At 37.1% G+C, this 20,037-nt stretch overlaps 1 protein-coding gene across 1 annotated transcript in view; it reads left to right on the top strand.

Annotated features, from left to right (window-relative positions):
• Positions 1-20,037, top strand: part of LOC134528942 (NACHT and WD repeat domain-containing protein 2) — a 122,263-nt gene that overhangs the window by 67,153 nt on the left and 35,073 nt on the right. The window contains exons 18-24 of the mRNA XM_063362610.1: positions 587-711; positions 4,184-4,384; positions 4,486-4,597; positions 16,687-16,937; positions 17,055-17,166; positions 17,246-17,499; positions 19,570-19,775. Of these exons, the coding sequence (XP_063218680.1) occupies positions 587-711; positions 4,184-4,384; positions 4,486-4,597; positions 16,687-16,937; positions 17,055-17,166; positions 17,246-17,499; positions 19,570-19,775 (1,261 nt within the window). The remainder of the gene's footprint in view (positions 1-586; positions 712-4,183; positions 4,385-4,485; positions 4,598-16,686; positions 16,938-17,054; positions 17,167-17,245; positions 17,500-19,569; positions 19,776-20,037) is intronic.

Raw genomic sequence — 20,037 nt, 5'->3', positions numbered from 1 at the left:
GTCGCGGTCACTCCAAGTACGTGGTACACTCTACTTACGGCTGTTGGCCGACTGCGGATGCGCCTATCTGTTGTGCTTTCCTTCAGGTGGAGATGCCTGCACTTGGTGCCGATGGGGAGAAATGACAATATACTTACAGTGACCACATTTGTCTTTGTATATTTGTGTCATGCCCGCCGAAAAAGTTCTTGACTGTTGGTGGGCATGTAACAAATATATAATATAAAAATAAATGAAATTATTTTATATACATGCTTGAGTCACCCCTTTATGGGGAGGTGTTTGCCTCATATAAAATTCCTACAAGGCCTATAAGTAAAATTCTTCACATGAAAACCATGGTCTTAGAATAACTGAGATACAGATTACATTGCCTCAATTAAAGGCAATTATTTTTCAGTAACATTTGTTGCTTGTTTTGGCTTTAATTTTACGAGATTTTTCATATGCATTCCTCAGAAAGAAATGTGTAATTCATAAATACTGTGTAGTATTTTGGTCTAGACTTGTTTTAGTTAAAGCCAATAAAATAATTTTATAGTAACATTATGTGATAGCACATAATGAGCTACAATTTTTTTTACAGACAGTTGTTCTGAACACGCTGACAAGTGAGCATGTGACCTTAGACAATCCTCTGCCATCTGGGGAGACTGTTGTTGGAGTGGCTGTTTTAAACACACATTTATTTGTCCATGGAACAAAAACCTGGTGAGTTAAAATTTGTAACTTTTGTAACTTTACAGCTTTTTCTGATAAAACACATAGGCATATTCATTAAAAAAAAATGCTCTTTATAATGAATATGCTCTTTGTAAAATTAATTTCTTCCTCTCCTGTTAGTATGCATATTTGATTGCTTTCTTTATACTCAAAAGTTAGGAACAAACTTTAACAAGAATGTTATAACACCAAGAAATCTTTCTACATCTTTTTTGCATGTTGGTTCTACGATGTCTTAAATGACAACCACTTTCATCATATCAGGTTCTATACCCGATCCAGTGAGAATATGCCCCATCTAATGACCCTACTGAACCCCAATAACACATTTGTTTTTATTAAACCGAACCTTATTTTACTGTGCTCAATTCATTATAGCATCAAGCCTATGATCATGGTCTTGTTTAGAACTTCCCCAGAAAATTATGTCATCAACATAACTTAGCACCCCTGGCCACCCTTCAAACACTTCCACAAACTTACAATAAAATAGGTACTTCTGGAGCAGAACATACACCATAAGGCATCTGCAAAAACGTAAACCGCCCCCAAGGAATGTTGAACGTACAAAGGTCGGTGCTGCTCTCATGTAATTTAATTTGCCAAAACCTTTGTGATGCATCGAAAGCACTGAAATAATAAGCACCAGCCATCTAAGATGTGATTTGATCAAATGTAGGCAAAGGAAAGCACTCTCTCATTAACACATAATATTAAGATTCTGTGGATCCAATCTGTTATCATGGGTTTGTGCTGCATCCAGAGAATTGACCGATTTCATGGGCTTTTCAAAACTTAGCAATAACTTTTTCATTCACTAACATGTCTAACTCTTTCTTCAAGGGTTCTCAGAGCAGCAAAAACTGAGCAAGGAGCATGTATCACTAGTTTGGCATCCACCCTAATGACCATCTTATAACTACCTGGCAGCTCCCTGATTAAGGGTAGTGAGATTTTTAACTCTGTGAGTGTTGAGGACTGTTGCTTAGAAACATCAGCTGTCACCTTCCTAATCAAATCCAGTGCAACACAAGCAGACAGTTTTAGAATAGTTGAGCTGTCTTAATCAACCACACAGAATTCCAGAACTCAAACTCTTCCATTGTAAGTACCCTTAAGAAAATACTTCTCTAAGTAAGGTATATGCTCCCAAAGGTAATTAACCAAGTGAACATTTGAGGTCAACAACAAATCTTTCAAAACATTTCTTGGTAATGAAAAAGGCCTGTGCTCCAGTGTCAAGTTTGAAGGTTTAGAAATGAGAGTTCATTAGTTTCACTATTGCAGTCCCCTCAGATACATTAATGTTACGCGACACTGAATCAACACACACATTTTCAGTGACCTGCTCACCACATTTCCAAGAGCCTGAAGCCACAGCACTTGCTGGATCACTTGCCATGACTTCAGCCTCCGCCAAATCATCTTCCGAGGAACTAGATGTGGAGAGCAAAGTTCTTGTCACTTGTCTTATATTTTTTCTTGGATCAGCACATCTTGCAAAATAATCATTGCCACCGCATTTGTTGTAAGCAGCATCAAATGCAGGGTACTTGTGACGTTCATGTCTCTTGCCACATCTGTAACAATGGAATCACCACTGATCCTTTTTTTCTTGGCAGGATGCACTATTGTTGTCCTGATTACTCGTGTTGTATGAAGTACGATTTTCCCAGGCCCGTAAGTTACATCTTGAACTACAGTCACTTCTTACTGAAATTTTTTCAAACATTTCCCGGTATTTCCATGGTCCATCAGTAAGTAGCTTGTGTTAAAGTTTGCTTATTTTCTCTTAGCAATTGCTGTTGCAAAACATTACCCCTGATCGCACACATTATGGGATACTTGATTAGATCATACTTCACTGTTCTGAATTCACACGACTTAGACTTCTTCCTTAATTCAGCGAATTAATTGTCATATTCCTGACCTTCCTGCAGAGAAAAATAAAATAAAACGTGTCTCTTGTAAGTAAGGTTATGACTCGGAAGGAAATAGGAATCAAATTTTTTCGGGGATTACAGATTTTGTTGCTCGTTTTCTCCAAATGTGAAACTCACATAAATTCTTCTGATTTGTAACCCATGAGGCTGACGACAATAGCTGTCAGCATTGGTGCCAACAGTGTTTCACCATCAACTGCCTCGTGGTAATATCTAAATTTTCCTGCCATTGCTACCATGTGCTTTCAACGTCTCCATCCCGCAAAGGTTTCTTTATCGGTTATAATAAACCCGAATCCATCATCGTATTAATGATTTACCAACTGTGCCATGTTAAGTAATACATATTTCAGGTCATAACAATTTTATTTACGTCAGTCTCCGCCATGCACATACATTGCGTGACCACCACAAACCTTACAGCACTATCCTCACAAACGTCAAATGCCTACTACTTCAAAACCATTACCTCAGTTAAATATTGTAATTTTTAGTACTATAGTATATTCATGTATATACACACACATTTATTCAAAACAATACCCAAATACTGTCATATTCCCTTGTAAAACTCTGAAAATTTATATTAAATTATGTCAAATGATAAAAAGAGTATTTTATTAGTTTAAAACAACATATATTTTTCAAGATTAAATAGACTAAAAAATGAGGCCTTTCTTGGAAAATATGTTTTTGGTAAATTATTGCAATCATCAAACATTTAGTAAATATTGTTTCCGAATGCTGAACTATTTTGTTTAAGCCGGTGTAGGTTTTTTTTTTGTAGTTAAAGAGGAAAGGACACATAAAACATTGTTACAATTATTGCATGCCTTCTCGCCGCTTGGTTACTTAATAACACATAGTAATTAATATTTTAGCATTTAAATAACGTCTGACTTCGGCTAGACTCAGGTATGCCTTGGAAGTGCTCAGCGCTGTCTTTGTATTAGTAGCATAATTATATAAAAACTATTAAACAAATCCCTCTCGGCTGGTCCGCTCTAACACGAAACCCTTGGGACAAATATAATAAAGGTTTACAATATAATTTACCATTAATTAATGCTAGGGTGCCCTCTTGAGGTAGTTCATGGCATGCTGTTTGAACTCGACTGCGTACATTGGCGGTACTAATGCCGGGAAGGAGTAGTAAGGGGCGAGACGGGAAGAAAAAGAAGATAAAGGGAGAGGAGTCTGACCAGGCTTAAGGGGGCGAAGCCCCGGTCAATGTCAAAACCAGTCTTTCCAATTGCAAGAATTATTCAATGAGCATATCATTCAAAGGGAGGTGATGTCATTTTATAAAATCATCTTATATAGAACACCACATGCCCCATTACCCTGCTGGGCAGACGTTTGTTTAGGTATAAGTGCAAAATTAAAAAAAAAAAAAAAATGTTGTATGAGAATTTTTGGATGTGCCTCTTACTTCAGTCTAAATGACTTGGTTAAATGTGTTGGAGTACCATAACATGCCATTGAATTTGTAACTTTTATGTTGTTTCTGGTTGCAGGTGCCGATTCAGTATAAGGGGGCAGCTTGAAGAAGAGTTCTGTGGCGATGAAGACCCTCAAGTTTGGAAGTTACATTCTGTGTATTTCAGCTGTTTGGAGGAATATACCTTGTTATATTGGCGTGGCTCACTGAATAAAAGAGAAATGAAACTAAAAAAACATTTTCCAACAGGTGCACTGGAACCATTTGAATTCCACAGGTTTGATATCATTGCTTTGTTGTACGCAAATAGAAAAATCTAACATTTTTTTTGCCTTTGTCAATCAAACTATTTTTATTTTATTGTTTTGAAATTTTCAGCGCAATGGTTACAACACATAATGGAACACTCATGTATTGCTGCTCGCAGAAAGGATCTTACCGAGTTCAGCAGTATGAAAACGACAAGTCATCATTGAAGTGGGTTTTGAAGGTTTGCATTTTGGTTGCACATGAACACTTTTTTTCATTATTTTATTTAAGTTGCTTACACACCATTAAAAAATAGCCTAATATATGTGTACAGGTTTTTTTGAAAACAAGAAGCTCAGCATGCAGGTTGCATTGGATTAAAAAATGCCAATATGTTAGCAAATAATGGCATATTCATCTTCACTTATGAGTATTTGCATTCCACATGTATGAGGTCTTTGTACATCAACCAGATAATTGAACCACACATTATATAGGATACACTACACCAGTGGCGTAGCCAGGATTTGTGTATGGGGGGTGTTAAGAAGCATGCCCCTCCCCCGGTATTAAAGCGGGGGGTCCGGGGGTCTTCCCACGGGAAAATTTGGATTTTAAGGCGTAAAATAGTGCTTTTTTTATCAGTTTTCGGTACTTAAATATAAATATTGTAATGGTAAAAATTTATTAATTTTAATATGAAATTTGTTTGAGTGATGAATAAGAAAAATAATTAAATATTTGTGCTAAGGGGGGGGGGGGGGGGTTTGAACCCCTTAACCCCCCCCCCCCCCCCCTGGCTACGCCCCTGCTCTACACTACTCAGGACATAAGAGGTGCTTCAAGAAATATCCAAAATGATCTCCATGAGTCAACACTACCGTAAAGATCTTTAAGTAAGTATTCCTGGTAGTGCAAGTGCTATACACTTAATAAAATGGGGTTTGGTGGTTTCTCCCTTGTGAACGATTTGAAAACTGAATGCTTTAGTTCTTAAAACCAAGCATATTTTTACACATTATTCATGTGTTTATGGCTTACACCATTTTTACTTTTTCAGGGTTTTTAGAGTTTAGACTTTAAAAGATATATTTACAAGTCAATTATACACACAATTTTTATTTTCGTTTTGCTGGAATGCTAAACAGGGGACACCAAAACACTATCACAGGTAATTGTGACAGAGAAATTTTATGCTAGAAATTTATTAATTTTACATCTAGTTAAATGGTGTTACTGTAATGAAACTCATATTCAATAAACTCCTTCCTTTCTTAGCTTAGAGTTACCAGTTATCTAATGCATATATTATATAAAACTCCTAATTCACAGTTTGTAATTTAGTGTATTTCAGTTCAGTTGCAAGAGGTGTTACTGCTCATTATATACTGTCTTATTATTAAAGAACTGTACCCCCCTTAGACCCAAAAATTTGCGGAAGGCAGGATACAAAGAATATACAGCGAAATAGTGAGTTAGTTATGTATTATTTGGTTATTTATATGACCATAAAACAAATATAAGCAGAACATGCCAAACAATATATAAGGATATTAAATTTAACAATTAACAACAGGGTATATCAGGCTTCACCCCTCTTGACTAGAAGTACATAACACTATAAAATAACAAGTATACCTATAACCCCCCCGGTGCACCACGGGTGTCGCACATGAACTAGATGCTGTTCTGACTTGGTTAACATCAACAACCACCACAATAAATATAAAATACAATATTACTTGAAAAAAAACAATATCACTTAAAACTGCAACCTAAAATACATATATATTTATATATATATAGAAATATAAAATATTACCACCTTTCACAAAATAAATTAGGTGCTCGGTTCAGTTAATCTACTCATTCAATGTTTTTTGGCAAAATAATTACTTGTTGCCTCAAACTTTTCCAGTCCAATTCGAAAGTTCATAATCAGGCAGTAAAGAAAAAATATGTATATACGATAAATGATTATAATAGTTCACAGCCAATTTTCTGCCTCACAAAATACCCTATCGAGCACCTGAGTACACACCTTTCGAAATTAACTTGATAAATACCTACATAAAAATTTATAATGTTATAAAAATTGCAACAAAAAATTACAATAAAATCTCATTAAAAAACAAATTTACCCAGTACGCATAACTCGCATAAAGGGTATAAAATATTAACAATTTCCCTCCCAAATAGGTAACCACTCAATTCCAGACTTGACGACGTAGTTACTTGCGGCTGTGTCTAATAAAAAAAAAAATTGCTTCAAAAAATTACAGTTATATTCAAAAGTTATCTCGAAGGTGAAAAATACCGGCGTAGCGTAGGCCACAAAGTCTACCCAGCGAAGGTCCACAGAAGGTCCGTCTGACGTAATATAGACGAAGACTAAATTTCAAAACTTACAGTTTATCTGTTGCCATCTACTTCCGGAGATATCCAATCAAGAAGCCTCGCAGACAAGCCTTAACAGGGTTGAAGAAGGATCAGCAGCACGCACGGCACCATTTGACGTCCACGACATTAGCGACTAAGCCCACTCTACAAAATTTTTAAATTCTCGATATACTAAAAATAAAATTTTTCTCCTCATTGGTAATAACTGCGTAGAACACTGCTGCACTCGAACATGGTATAACCGACGGAGCAAAACCTGCCGTAACTTAAGTTCTTATATTCCACCAAGGATTTACCGAACTTCCACACTAAGTTACAGCCATGAAATTCATTCCCGCAGCCACTCCATCGGCAGTAAAAGGTAACCCACTCAGGCCATGGCTCGTAGCAGACAGCCCCTCCCCAGAGAAAACTCGTCAACAACTCAGCGCGCCACAGGTACCAACCTCAACCCACCAAACGGAAAACACATGATAAACGCAAACACTGAGTACCGAAAATAGCCGATCAGAGCCTCACGAAAGCACGAGCGGCTCTAGATCCTGACAATCTGAAACGTGCCCGCGTTCCTAGATCCACACCGGCCAAAACACCAAATCTGAGGGAACGGCTCGCGCCGCCACACGGCAAACGGTAAATAACACTGCGCCAGTACACAAAAATAACTGCCACCAAATGTGACGTGACACACACGTCACAGCCACCCCTCCTAAAAACACACCCCCCCGGGAAAGAAAAACCAAAGGAAACAAAAGCTTCAAATTTGTCAACTACCTCCAATGCTAACTCACCACACCAAAACAAACAAGGATGCACAAACCAAAAACTGAGGAGATCAACAAAAACTACATCAAGGAGCCAAAAGAAAGATCTCAAGAGGACAGAGGATGCTGGTGCCTAAAGCAACAACCAAATCCACACAACCTCCTAGGATGGAATATACTTTTTCACCGCTGACAGATGAGCTTTCTTCACAACTCTGCCATCTTCAAGGTCCACAAGATTTACAGTGACTGGGGTCAAGAAACTTTGGACTCTATAAGGTCCTTCATATGCCAAACTAAGCTTGCTCGACACAAAATCTACCTTTTTGCTCAACGTAACCTTCCGACAAACCACCAAATCACCAATATTGATATTGCACTCAATGCGACCTTTGTTGTAGCGTTTACTCATGGTTTGATGAGCCTTCACCAAGGATTTGTCCACCTCGGACCAGATTTCCTCCAACTCTTTTCCGGTGGCCTCAAAACAGGAGGGAGAAATTCCCCATATACTCAATAAGGGATGAGGTAATTCTCTACCAAATAGAACCATGCTAGGTGACTTTTCCGTAGCTCCATGAGGAACTGAATTCAAGGCAACATTTAATAGCGGCAACTCTGTGTCCCAAAACCTTTGGTTTCGATGATGAAAAATGGTCAAAGCTACTTTGACAGTCTTGTTTACCCGTTCGACTAGATTTGGGCAAGGGTAATATGGGCTTGTGTGTACTTGCTTCACACCCCATTTAAAGCACATATCCGACATAGTTTTAGAAGTAAAGTAGGAAGCATTGTCTGAAATTAAGAGTTCTGGACTACCAAATATTTTCCAGGCTTCACGTTCTAGCTTTCCACTAATGGTACTGGCTTTCATATCCCTAAGAGGGAACAGAATGATGAACCTAGAGAACCCATCAACCAACAATAAGATGCAGTTATTTCCGCTACTGGATCGAGGAAGAGGTCCGAAGATGTCTATAAAGACTCTTTGCCATACCCGCTCTGGGATTTGTACAGAATAAGGGCCCATTCTGGAGTTCTGGGGCTGCTTAGCCAACTGACAGTGGGAACACTTTGCCACATACATTTTTATGTCCTCATGCATGCCAGCCCAATAGAATTCCCTACGAATCTTGGCCTCTGTTTTACTAACCCCCATATGGCCTCCCACCGGGGTGTCATGAAAATAGCGCAGAACCATCGCTCTCGCAGCTTTAGGAACCCAAGCAAATCTTCTACCTTGCTTGTTGACAAAATAAAGAATCTGTTTATATATGACAAAATTCTTACAAGTGCCTCCCTCACATTTCTGATGAAGCAAAACCCCTTCTGCACATCCCCTTTATTTCCTTTTAAGTACGCAACAAACCGTTTCCTTAAGGTATCAATATCTTCAGTCTCTTCAACTGTGAGACCAGCAGCAATTAAGTTTGTTTTCAAGTCTGGTTTTGATAGTTTCTGAACCCACGCCGTCGGCATAATAAATGGTGATTTGTCACAACGATACTACCACCCAAGATAAACCGCAACTAACACCACTGCTCTCGCTTTAGCAGAGTGGCGCAGCCTGTACCCCCCTTAGACCCAAAAATTTGCGGAAGGCAGGATACAAAGAATATACAGCGAAATAGTGAGTTAGTTATGTATTATTTGGTTCTTTATATGACCATAAAACAAATATAAGCAGAACATGCCAAACAATATATAAGGATATTAAATTTAACAATTAACAACAGGGTATATCAGGCTTCGCCCCTCTTGACTAGAAGTACATAACACTATAAAATAACAAGTATACCTATAACCCCCCCGGTGCACCACGGGTGTCGCACATGAACTAGATGCTGTTCTGACTTGGTTAACATCAACAACCACCACAATAAATATAAAATACAATATTACTTGAAAAAAAACAATATCACTTAAAACTGCAACCTAAAATACATATATATTTATATATATATAGAAATATAAAATATTACCACCTTTCACAAAATAAATTAGGTGCTCGGTTCAGTTAATCTACTCATTCAATGTTTTTTGGCAAAATAATTACTTGTTGCCTCAAACTTTTCCAGTCCAATTCGAAAGTTCATAATCAGGCAGTAAAGAAAAAATATGTATATACGATAAATGATTATAATAGTTCACAGCCAATTTTCTGCCTCACAAAATACCCTATCGAGCACCTGAGTACACACCTTTCGAAATTAACTTGATAAATACCTACATAAAAATTTATAATGTTATAAAAATTGCAACAAAAAATTACAATAAAATCTCATTAAAAAACAAATTTACCCAGTACGCATAACTCGCATAAAGGGTATAAAATATTAACAATTTCCCTCCCAAATAGGTAACCACTCAATTCCAGACTTGACGACGTAGTTACTTGCGGCTGTGTCTAATAAAAAAAAAAATTGCTTCAAAAAATTACAGTTATATTCAAAAGTTATCTCGAAGGTGAAAAATACCGGCGTAGCGTAGGCCACAAAGTCTACCCAGCGAAGGTCCACAGAAGGTCCGTCTGACGTAATATAGACGAAGACTAAATTTCAAAACTTACAGTTTATCTGTTGCCATCTACTTCCGGAGATATCCAATCAAGAAGCCTCGCAGACAAGCCTTAACAGGGTTGAAGAAGGATCAGCAGCACGCACGGCACCATTTGACGTCCACGACATTAGCGACTAAGCCCACTGTACAAAATTTTTAAATTCTCGATATACTAAAAATAAAATTTTTCTCCTCATTGGTAATAACTGCGTAGAACACTGCTGCACTCGAACATGGTATAACCGACGGAGCAAAACCTGCCGTAACTTAAGTTCTTATATTCCACCAAGGATTTACCGAACTTCCACACTAAGTTACAGCCATGAAATTCATTCCCGCAGCCACTCCATCGGCAGTAAAAGGTAACCCACTCAGGCCATGGCTCGTAGCAGACAGCCCCTCCCCAGAGAAAACTCGTCAACAACTCAGCGCGCCACAGGTACCAACCTCAACCCACCAAACGGAAAACACATGATAAACGCAAACACTGAGTACCGAAAATAGCCGATCAGAGCCTCACGAAAGCACGAGCGGCTCTAGATCCTGACAATCTGAAACGTGCCCGCGCTCCTAGATCCACACCGGCCAAAACACCAAATCTGAGGGAACGGCTCGCGCCGCCACACGGCAAACGGTAAATAACACTGCGCCAGTACACAAAAATAACTGCCACCAAATGTGACGTGACACACACGTCACAGAACTAAACATAAAATAAAACGGTACCAACAGTTACAACTTTCTGTATTAATGTAAACATATTTGAATTGCACCCAATGTCATAATTTTTCATAATCATGAACAATTATTCCAGCAATAAATTGCAGTTTCGAAATATAAAATAACTATTCTTATGAAATGCATTACAGTAAAACACAGCAAAAAGATTTTTATCTCAATAACCACACACAGGTTTTACTTCAAAAATAATGAAACAAACTCTGTATTCTTTTTATGCAATGTTTTCACTTGTTTAGAATAAATGTGTTGCTGCTTGTAAATGGCTTTCAATAATGGTTTTCACAATTTTCAAGCCTATATTCATCAGGTAGATGATCCGAGAACCCTTGGCTTGACACTGGCACACCGCACATTTTGACAGTGCACCCAAAACCAACTGCAGCCAACCAGTGGCGTAGCGTGCCATCTCGGCGCCTGGGGCGGGAAAACCATTTTGCCGCCCCCATTGTATAGGTGCTTAATTAAAATTAAATTTCACATGCAATGAGGTACCTTTTATTGAAGTTAAAATAGGATGAGCGGTTTTACAAGCGTATTCTACGGGCCTTATGAGCAGCGAAGTCAGAAATAACTTTGTCAAAATCAATATTAGCAGCCAATTTTTGTTCAATCGACAATATAGTCAAGTTTGATAGTCTATCGGAGTTATGTTCTTATATATTTTTAACGTCTTTTTGGTAATTATATTCAATTTTCGGAGCTCCGAAGTATATGATCAAATTATAATTTTTCGGGGGAATTGTTAAAGTATTTTTTTAGTATTATTATAAAGCTATTTTTATAAGTAGTAATAGGGTATGTATTTTATGATGGATGCACCGATTTGTGATGAAACGATTTTATGATATATATATAAATATATTAAATGTTGTCATATAAATTTTGTGTCTTTTTAACTTGCTGCCTCCTCTCACTGTTCGAAACCTTATTAGTATTTTTTTAAGCCTGCTATTAGTTTGGGTTTTAATATTTTTTTGGGTTTACCTGCGCTCGCGGTACGGGGCAATATATGAGTTTTACTGTGTCCCGGTTTGCGGAAGTTGTTTGGTTTGCCCTGGGTTAAGGTCAAACTTTACAGTACAATGCGTAGTACTAAATTCAATGAGTGCGAAAGAGAGGCATCGACACGGGCCGACGTGTGAAACAAAAGATTTTGTATGAGTAATGAACATAATAAGGAGTGCCGCTCAACTCGGCTCGCGCGCGCCGGGCGGCGCGGCGTGATGCGATGTTGCTGTTCGTATGTAAACAAACAAACGTTATAAAGAGCTCTGTCAGTGATTTCGCAGTTTTTCTTTTAAATAAATATTAAAAAATAGTTGGTGCGCAAAATTTTAGATAAAAATAGAACATTATAGTGTGTCTGACACATGTAATGAATAAATAATAGATCAGATCTCAACCCGCTTCACCGGCGACCCGCCCCCGCGGGCTGCCGCCCGGGGCGGGCCGCCCCCTCCGCCCCACCCACGCTACGCCACTGCAGCCAACCCTTGTGGTGTACAATGAGGCAATAACTGCAGAAAGTAATGAGCAAAGTAACACTTGGTTGCCTGCTCAAATTGCTCACTTGAATGAATGTACGATTTTAGCTAGTGCTTTTAAAATATAATTTTTATATCTTGTTGTTTTGCAAGGGAAAGCCAGGCATCCCACCATCTTACAATGCTAAACCACTGATTACCAAACATAAAAATATATTGTGACAGGTGTGCGAATATGTGTTGTTTTTTTTGCACTAAACATGCCTTTCCATTGAAATTATCTTCATGTTTGTAATGCCCATGGTATACATTTTGAACATGTGGTGTAGCACTTGACACTCTGGATAGCATGTCATATTTTATATCTTGGCAAATAGAATCACTGTAGAAATATTCCTCAGCTGTTTGAGGTAATTTTTTAAAAAGGGGGGAGGAGGAAGCTGAATCAACCACATATTTATTAATGTTCTGTCTTTATATGTTATTACCTATATTAATGAGAATGATATTAATGATGGTGATGAATAAGGATTAGTGGGTTGGGGATTCTTCTAATCTTTAACTGGGGACAACTTATTTAATTTGGACTGTGAGCCTAAACTTGCTAGAATAATTAATAAAACTTCTACCACTTTTGATTTCCTCGACACGTGTTTGAGCTTATACGGGTGATACCAACACTAATTAACCGAACACTTCATAGGGGAAAAAACTCGAAAAGCTAAACTCAAGATAATGGGGTCGTTGGAGGCTCCTGATAGATGACCTTCCTTCCTTTTAATTACTTTAAATATATATTGTAGCAAAGTGCTAATTTGAACAGAAATAGCATATTGCGCACAACCTGCGTAGTGCCTGCTGTCCACTGTCATCACTCACTTGCGCTCACTTTACTCACTGTTGCCCTGCATCACTGCTGTCGCACCATCCACTAGCCATGATGTCACTCATTCACGAATGCGAAAGAGGTGCATGTTTTGATGTCAAGAAAAATGACTTTAAAGTAAACTGCCATTATAAACATATTTTGAAAATAACAAACTAAAAAAAAAACTATTGTACTACATCAAAAAAAAATTAAATATATTTACTCATATTACATTCACCACTCTAAGAAATGCTATAATTGTTCCAGGAAAATAGAGCTCTACTAAAAACAGTGTTAATTAAATATGCTTTCTCCATTAGAGTGCATGTTAATCAAAATAATTTGTTTTCCAATCAGGTAAATGTGCTTGCTGAAAATTTTTTTAATCAAAACACTATTCCTGTTAAAATCAATTTACAGTATTAATATATGTCTAAATTCATTTGAAGTATAGTTAAATAAATGTTGAGTAACATTTTGAGACTAAACAACCTGAAGTTAAATGCAAAAAATTCATGGACTGCTTTGTTAATATAATAAGGTTTTGGCATAATATTCCAAGAGGCTCTTACAACATTTCTGAGTTACTAAATAATAATGTTATTATTATAGGAGATATATTTCAATCCTAATAAGAACTAAAATATCATAAACAAATTTTTTTTTATTATTAGAAAGATTTTTTAACATGCTAATGTAATTCCAGACACTGTTGTTTACTAAATGTGTATCTGCCATTATTTGCCACTAGCACATCCTAGTAGGTGCAAGGTAAACTATCCCTGAAAGGTTTTGACTTTTCTCTCCAGAGCTGCTGCTGACATACAGGATGGTGTGATATTAACGTTGGCTGAACACTCAGATTGTCATCAGAGATGAATACGCAATGAAGGAAGCAAATAGCTATTAAGGAAATAGCTAAATATTTTTTGTTGATTCATCACGTTGAAAATTCGTTCCATTGTATTTAATGCTACACAAGTGCTGATGACAGTGTGCATGCTCTGAAGTAAACATTCACGTATAAGAAAAAAGCGCTACTTCTTGCCCTTTCAAAGCGTAAATAGTGACGTCCCTGACACTCTGTGGATGGTCGTCACAAATTAGTAAAGGATAGAAAAAATATTTACTTATTTTATTTTCCGACAAAATAAATGACGACCCAAACACCGCCCACAATTCCAGGTGCCAGGCCTAATAAATAAACTAGCAGAGAATTAAAATGCAAATAAATTGGTGAACAAACAACCTTCCCAACAAAATAAGACCTTAAGTGGGGTAGCGCTAAAAAGCCAATTAAACTGAAAATTAAACATATATTATGTTCCATGAAATACATTACATGCGACTTGTACATTTTTTATTAGTTGCTTAAACAGATTCCTGGATACAGCGAGAAAAATCTTATTAATCATTATAATAATTATTAAAAAAATATATGCAAAATTAACTATTCATTTAAAATATAAAATAGTAAGCACTGTATTGCCACATCCCGCGGTAAAGTTAAACTGTCTCGCTTGTACCAACCCGAACAGTGCATAGGACTGAGCGCTGAAATTTACTGAAATGCTGATCACTGTAAATACACAAAATAAATGTTCCCGAACAAACTCACATAATATGTTAATCCAATCTATGTCCTTAAAATTATGTGATACAAACCAAAGATCACAGTGCATTATACAACTTGAGTAAAATTCCTCAAACTTTACAATTTCTTTTCATTCCTTTACTGGGCCTGTCTTTTAAATCTAGCCAACACATGCTAGTATAAATCAGCACCAACAGACCAGAAAATTTACGTGAATCAAAGTTTGCAGCAAATTATACAAAAAATGTGTAACTGTCACATAATTGCGTGAATATTGTACATTGAAGTTAAGTTCAGGCACTTGCCCGAGCATATCAAAGTTATTCGCACCTTGGACATCACAGTAAGAGGAAATCATCATTCCTCTCTTTACCTTGTGCTGCGTAGACGATGCCAGCCGTGTACTCGACAGTACACGCCCGTGAAGCCATCCTTGCCCGCGGAGTGCAGACTCGCATGGCCGCCTCCTTCCTGCGATAGCTGTCCACTCGTCTCCTGTCCACCTGGCCACCTGGCCACCTGGCCACCTGGCCACCTGGCCACCTGGTACGGTGCTGCCTCGCGTGACGTCACCCGCTTCAGCACTCACGCTCCCACGCAGAAGTTTCATGCAACACGTACTCCAAAACATAACTAAATAAAATACAAAACTAAAGCCTACATTTTATACTTAAAATAAAAGATTAAATCGTGGATTTAAATAAAAATATAAAAAACAAATATGATAAAATACATTAAAGAAAGAATTAAAAAGGGAAATAAGCATTTACAAATTTGTCTTAAAAAAAAAGGTAATATCTACACAAAATGGCCACATGGCCACACTTTGAATCAATGACCACACTACTCAAAATTATGCTGTAATTTATTGGGGTCATTACTTCGAAACCGCACAAATCAAGCAGCGTTACTTCGAGGGGTGGGTGTTCATCAGTATCCATTACATACTGGAGGTATGAGAAACCTAGGCCCTCAACTTACTAAATTAAGCTATATTATTTGGAGTTGCACAAACCCTTACTTCAATGCACCCCCAGATAAGTTGAGGTCCATCCGTAATACACGTTCCTCTGGATTCCTTAAGAGTCTGCTGTAAATAAATATTATCTTGGCATAACAAAACATTTTAAAACACAATTATGTTATAATTACATATTTAAGCGGTGTGCTATGCTGGCACTGCTGCTAACACTAGGGGTTGCTGGCACACTGTTTGAATGCCAGTTTAAACACACACATGTACACATACATGCTCAAGCACATGACATTCACACACACAAATGCGGGGGTTTGAAGAAAAGAGGGGGTGGAAAAATGTTGCATTGTATCAGGCTCTAACAAGGGAAGCAGACCCTGGTCAAGTTACTCAGTATGTTTACGAGTCTGTGTTGTAAAATAAGTACCGTCACAGCATTGCAACCTAGAGCCTCATGTAAATTCGTTCACAGTGTGTAGGAAGTTAATACTAGCAAAATATTTTTAATACGACAAGAAAAATATTTACAAACAATTTTTTGTAAGCATAATTACCACCCTCATCAAATGATTGCATCAAAGATTATGCCTACATAGAAATCACAAAATAATAATAATAATTTTTTTCCCAGATACTCTATAGGTACTGCAGGTACATTGTGATGTTTTGTTTTGGGTTTTCGGTATCTGTAATGATATACTGATTCTTAAAATACCTTGGGTGTACAAGTACGAACTAAATGCCATTTTATTATTAAATATTTATTTACTTTGTTGTTAATGTTTTAATAGAGTTTGTATGCATCAAGTTTTTCATTATTTTACTTGCCATGTGAACACTAGTACAATTGGTAATTTCTTACATTAATATATGTATTTTATTATTTGCTTTAAGGAACATGTTAGCTAACTCTTATTTAACTGCAGCACTTATTTCTATTGCAGAAAGAGATGCCAGTTGCTGAAAGTGAAGATGACGAAGAACTACTTCAGCTGAAGTTAGACAAAGATGAAAACACTCTTCTTGGCACCAGAAACAATAGCTTTGTCATTTGGGATGTTTCGGAAAACAATTCAAATGCGGCTGCTTTGGCACTATCCCTTCCACACGGTGTGAGGAATATTTCCACGCGTCTATTGCAGTCCAACTCGTGCATGGTATCAGCTACAAGAGACTATGTTGTGGCAGGAGTGCGGTAATCATAATGCTATTGTGTTTATTTATGCTCCTGCTGACTGTGTTGTAAGCTTACAAAATGTCATAGTTTTAAAGAACATCTATCCACAAAATAAACATGTTTTCCTGGTTGCAGGAAAAACTTATACGTGTGGAACATGAGCGATGGAAAGTTAGTTAAAATATTGGATGCTCATTTTGGCCGCATAATTGCTCTCGAACCCCTTACGATTGGCAATTGGAATTCTGTAAGCTGAACAAACATTTTATCTATATTTACTTTACTTATTTTTTAGTAAATTGATATTAAACAGCTTATATTTCTAGGTGATAACGTCATCAATTGACCGCACTGTAAAAGTCTGGAACATCAACAACATTTTTGAGCAAGTCCATGTTATTGACCGACACGAACTTCAGATTGATTCAATTCATCTGTGCCAATCGGCTGGACTTGCCGTAACAGCCACAAGGAATTGTGTTGGTGTTTGGGATCTTCAGATTGGGAAGCTAATATCCCGGCTGGCAGACAGTCCTCTTGGAGCCATTGTCACCCATGCAGTTATCACACCAGATAGCAGGCAAGTTCAACATTGTGTCACAATTCATGACTTGTTTTTTATTGAGTTGAAAGTCTATGACAATCAGGTCGTAATAACTGGAACCACAGAACAACACAAGATAGGTAGAGAAGCTACAGTATTTTCCCAAGAAATCTAGCTCGCTTATATGTCGCTTGAGGTTAAAACAATTTACTAGAATTTTAATCTAGCTTCAAACAGTAACAAGGTTCTTGATTGCTCAGAAAATAATTTTTTATTGATTAAATACCAAATTTAAATAAGTTAATTAGTAGTATGTTAATAAAATATTCGTACCAAGACAAAATAGTTTAAACCTTTCATAATTTTATCATGTTTTTATTATTAACATTTGAAATTATTAACTTTATTTATCATACCAAAGTTTTTTTATTAATTACAGAACTGGTTATTTAGGACCTAAGTAAAGTGGTTGGGTTTGCAATCAAGTTTTTCACCAAATATACATAAGTCAAACTTGGATATTTCAAAACTCTTCAATATGAGATTTTGCCATTTTCCTTCATAAAATGGACTCTAAATGCCATCTTTTACTAAGCACTCAAGTATCAAAATGAAGAGGAATATGTGAAAAATACAGTTACATTGTAGGTGTACGAAACATAAGAGATATAAAACATGGACAGTCTAAAAAAGAACACTTTTTAATTAGTGTTCTCATTTTAAAGTGAATTATATTTTTTAACTTGAGAAACTTTACATACCTACATCACCATGGTATTCAGCATGAGAAATTGTTGTGTGTTCACTTGCTTTCCACTGCAATCTTGATTTTCTGTATTTGCAATGGCTTAATGGCGTAATTAAAATGGAAAATTTAATTTAACCTTCATATTTAATAAATAATAACTGGCCAATAAAACAAATAAAGTAAAAAAAAATATATTATTCTGGGCCTTTTGTCAATAACAATAACAGCATAGTTTTACATTTTACATTATGAGTAGATAATCCCTAGAATCTAAGTTGTCTACCTCTGGTTTATTTAAATTCATGGATGGATCCAAATTTAATCTCTGCATGTTCCGGGCACTTAATGCAAAGGTTGCATTGCGGCCGTTTCTGCTGGCGATGACGTCACCTGTCTTTGATCCCATTGGAGTCTTCCTGGGCATGATGATGCATGGTTTACAGTTAGCTCCTTCACTGCAGCCACAGGCATCACTCTCTCTCTCGATGATATGCTACGAGAACATATTTTTGTATCCACACAGTCCACCCTTATGGTTGTGGACCTGACGACTTGACCGCCGTTCCGGGATCACCGAACGTGTGTAGTTTTCTGCCGGCATGAGCTTGATCTTGGCACCCTCCAAGACTTCCTTGCGTACCGGCTCGCCTAGACTGTTACACTTGACCACCATGTTGCCAGTGACCATTTAAGACCTCCCAACTGCTCCCTCTGCATTGACGTCTTCCGTGTCCGTCGGCGACCACATACCAACTGTCCGTCCGGGACACTTACACAGCATTCGGCCACCACCAGAGCACACATATGGCACGGCCACAGGCTTCTGCCTCGTGCCGCACCTGGCGTCACTTTCAAACATAGGAGTCCGTTTCAATGAACATCACTGGGTTAAGCTTAGCAATGGCGTATGACCAAAAACTTACATCAAGTTAACCAGAGGAACTTCTAGAGTTTTTTTAAAACTCAATAACAGGTATTATGTACAACTTGTCAATTAATTGATATGCAAAAAACGTTTAGCCTATATTTTTTTTCTCAATTATCTTCGAAAAAATTTTATACCCATATACCTAAACTTTTAAAAAGATGTGTTAGATATTCTAAGATTATGTTAAAAAAATTATCACCTAGAAGCTGTTTCCACACTCGTTTATTTTAAAAATCGTAGTCTTAAAAATCTTACTCAATTTTTAAGATCTTCTGAAGCATTGATTACTATCAAGCTTTGTAGTTTTTTGAAGTGTTTAAGCATAGAATTTTTTTGTAACTTTTGTGCTGAAGTAAGTAAGCTGATGTTATTTTAACAGCATCTTGTTGGCATTGTTTCAAAATTTCAACAGATATTTACTTTGTTCCAGATTTATAATATCTGCTGAGTCTGGTAATATTCTTATTTGGAATCGCCTAACTGAACAAGTTTTATTCAAAGAAGAACAGCCAGGTATAAAACAAGTTGTTTTGCTAGAAAATGGAATGCGGTTTTTGGCCATTTCTACCTTAGAGGATTTTGGCAATGCTGAAATAACAAAAACTGTGGCGACAGGAATCCTTCGCACAATACCAGGTAGCAAGTGATGCATTTTTGTTGAAATGAAAGTTAATATAAAATATAAATATACTTATCACTGATTCGCTGACTGACTCACTGGCTAACTCTGTAACGCTGTATGAATTCTGTTTTCATGCGCTTACCATGTAACATTTTTGCTGTTAGCTAACCTGTGCCTCCTAGCATTACTGCCGAGTCCGTGGAACAAAAAAAATATGTATGGGGGCATAGCATCATATTTTGATGAGGCTGATAGTTTCAGCATGTATCAGTGCTA

The sequence above is a fragment of the Bacillus rossius genome, chromosome 2 (genome assembly GCF_032445375.1).
Source record: "Bacillus rossius redtenbacheri isolate Brsri chromosome 2, Brsri_v3, whole genome shotgun sequence".
Taxonomy (NCBI): Eukaryota; Metazoa; Arthropoda; class Insecta; order Phasmatodea; family Bacillidae; genus Bacillus; species Bacillus rossius.
Note: the sequence above shows the minus strand (reverse complement) of the source record. Positions and strands in the feature narration are given on the sequence as shown.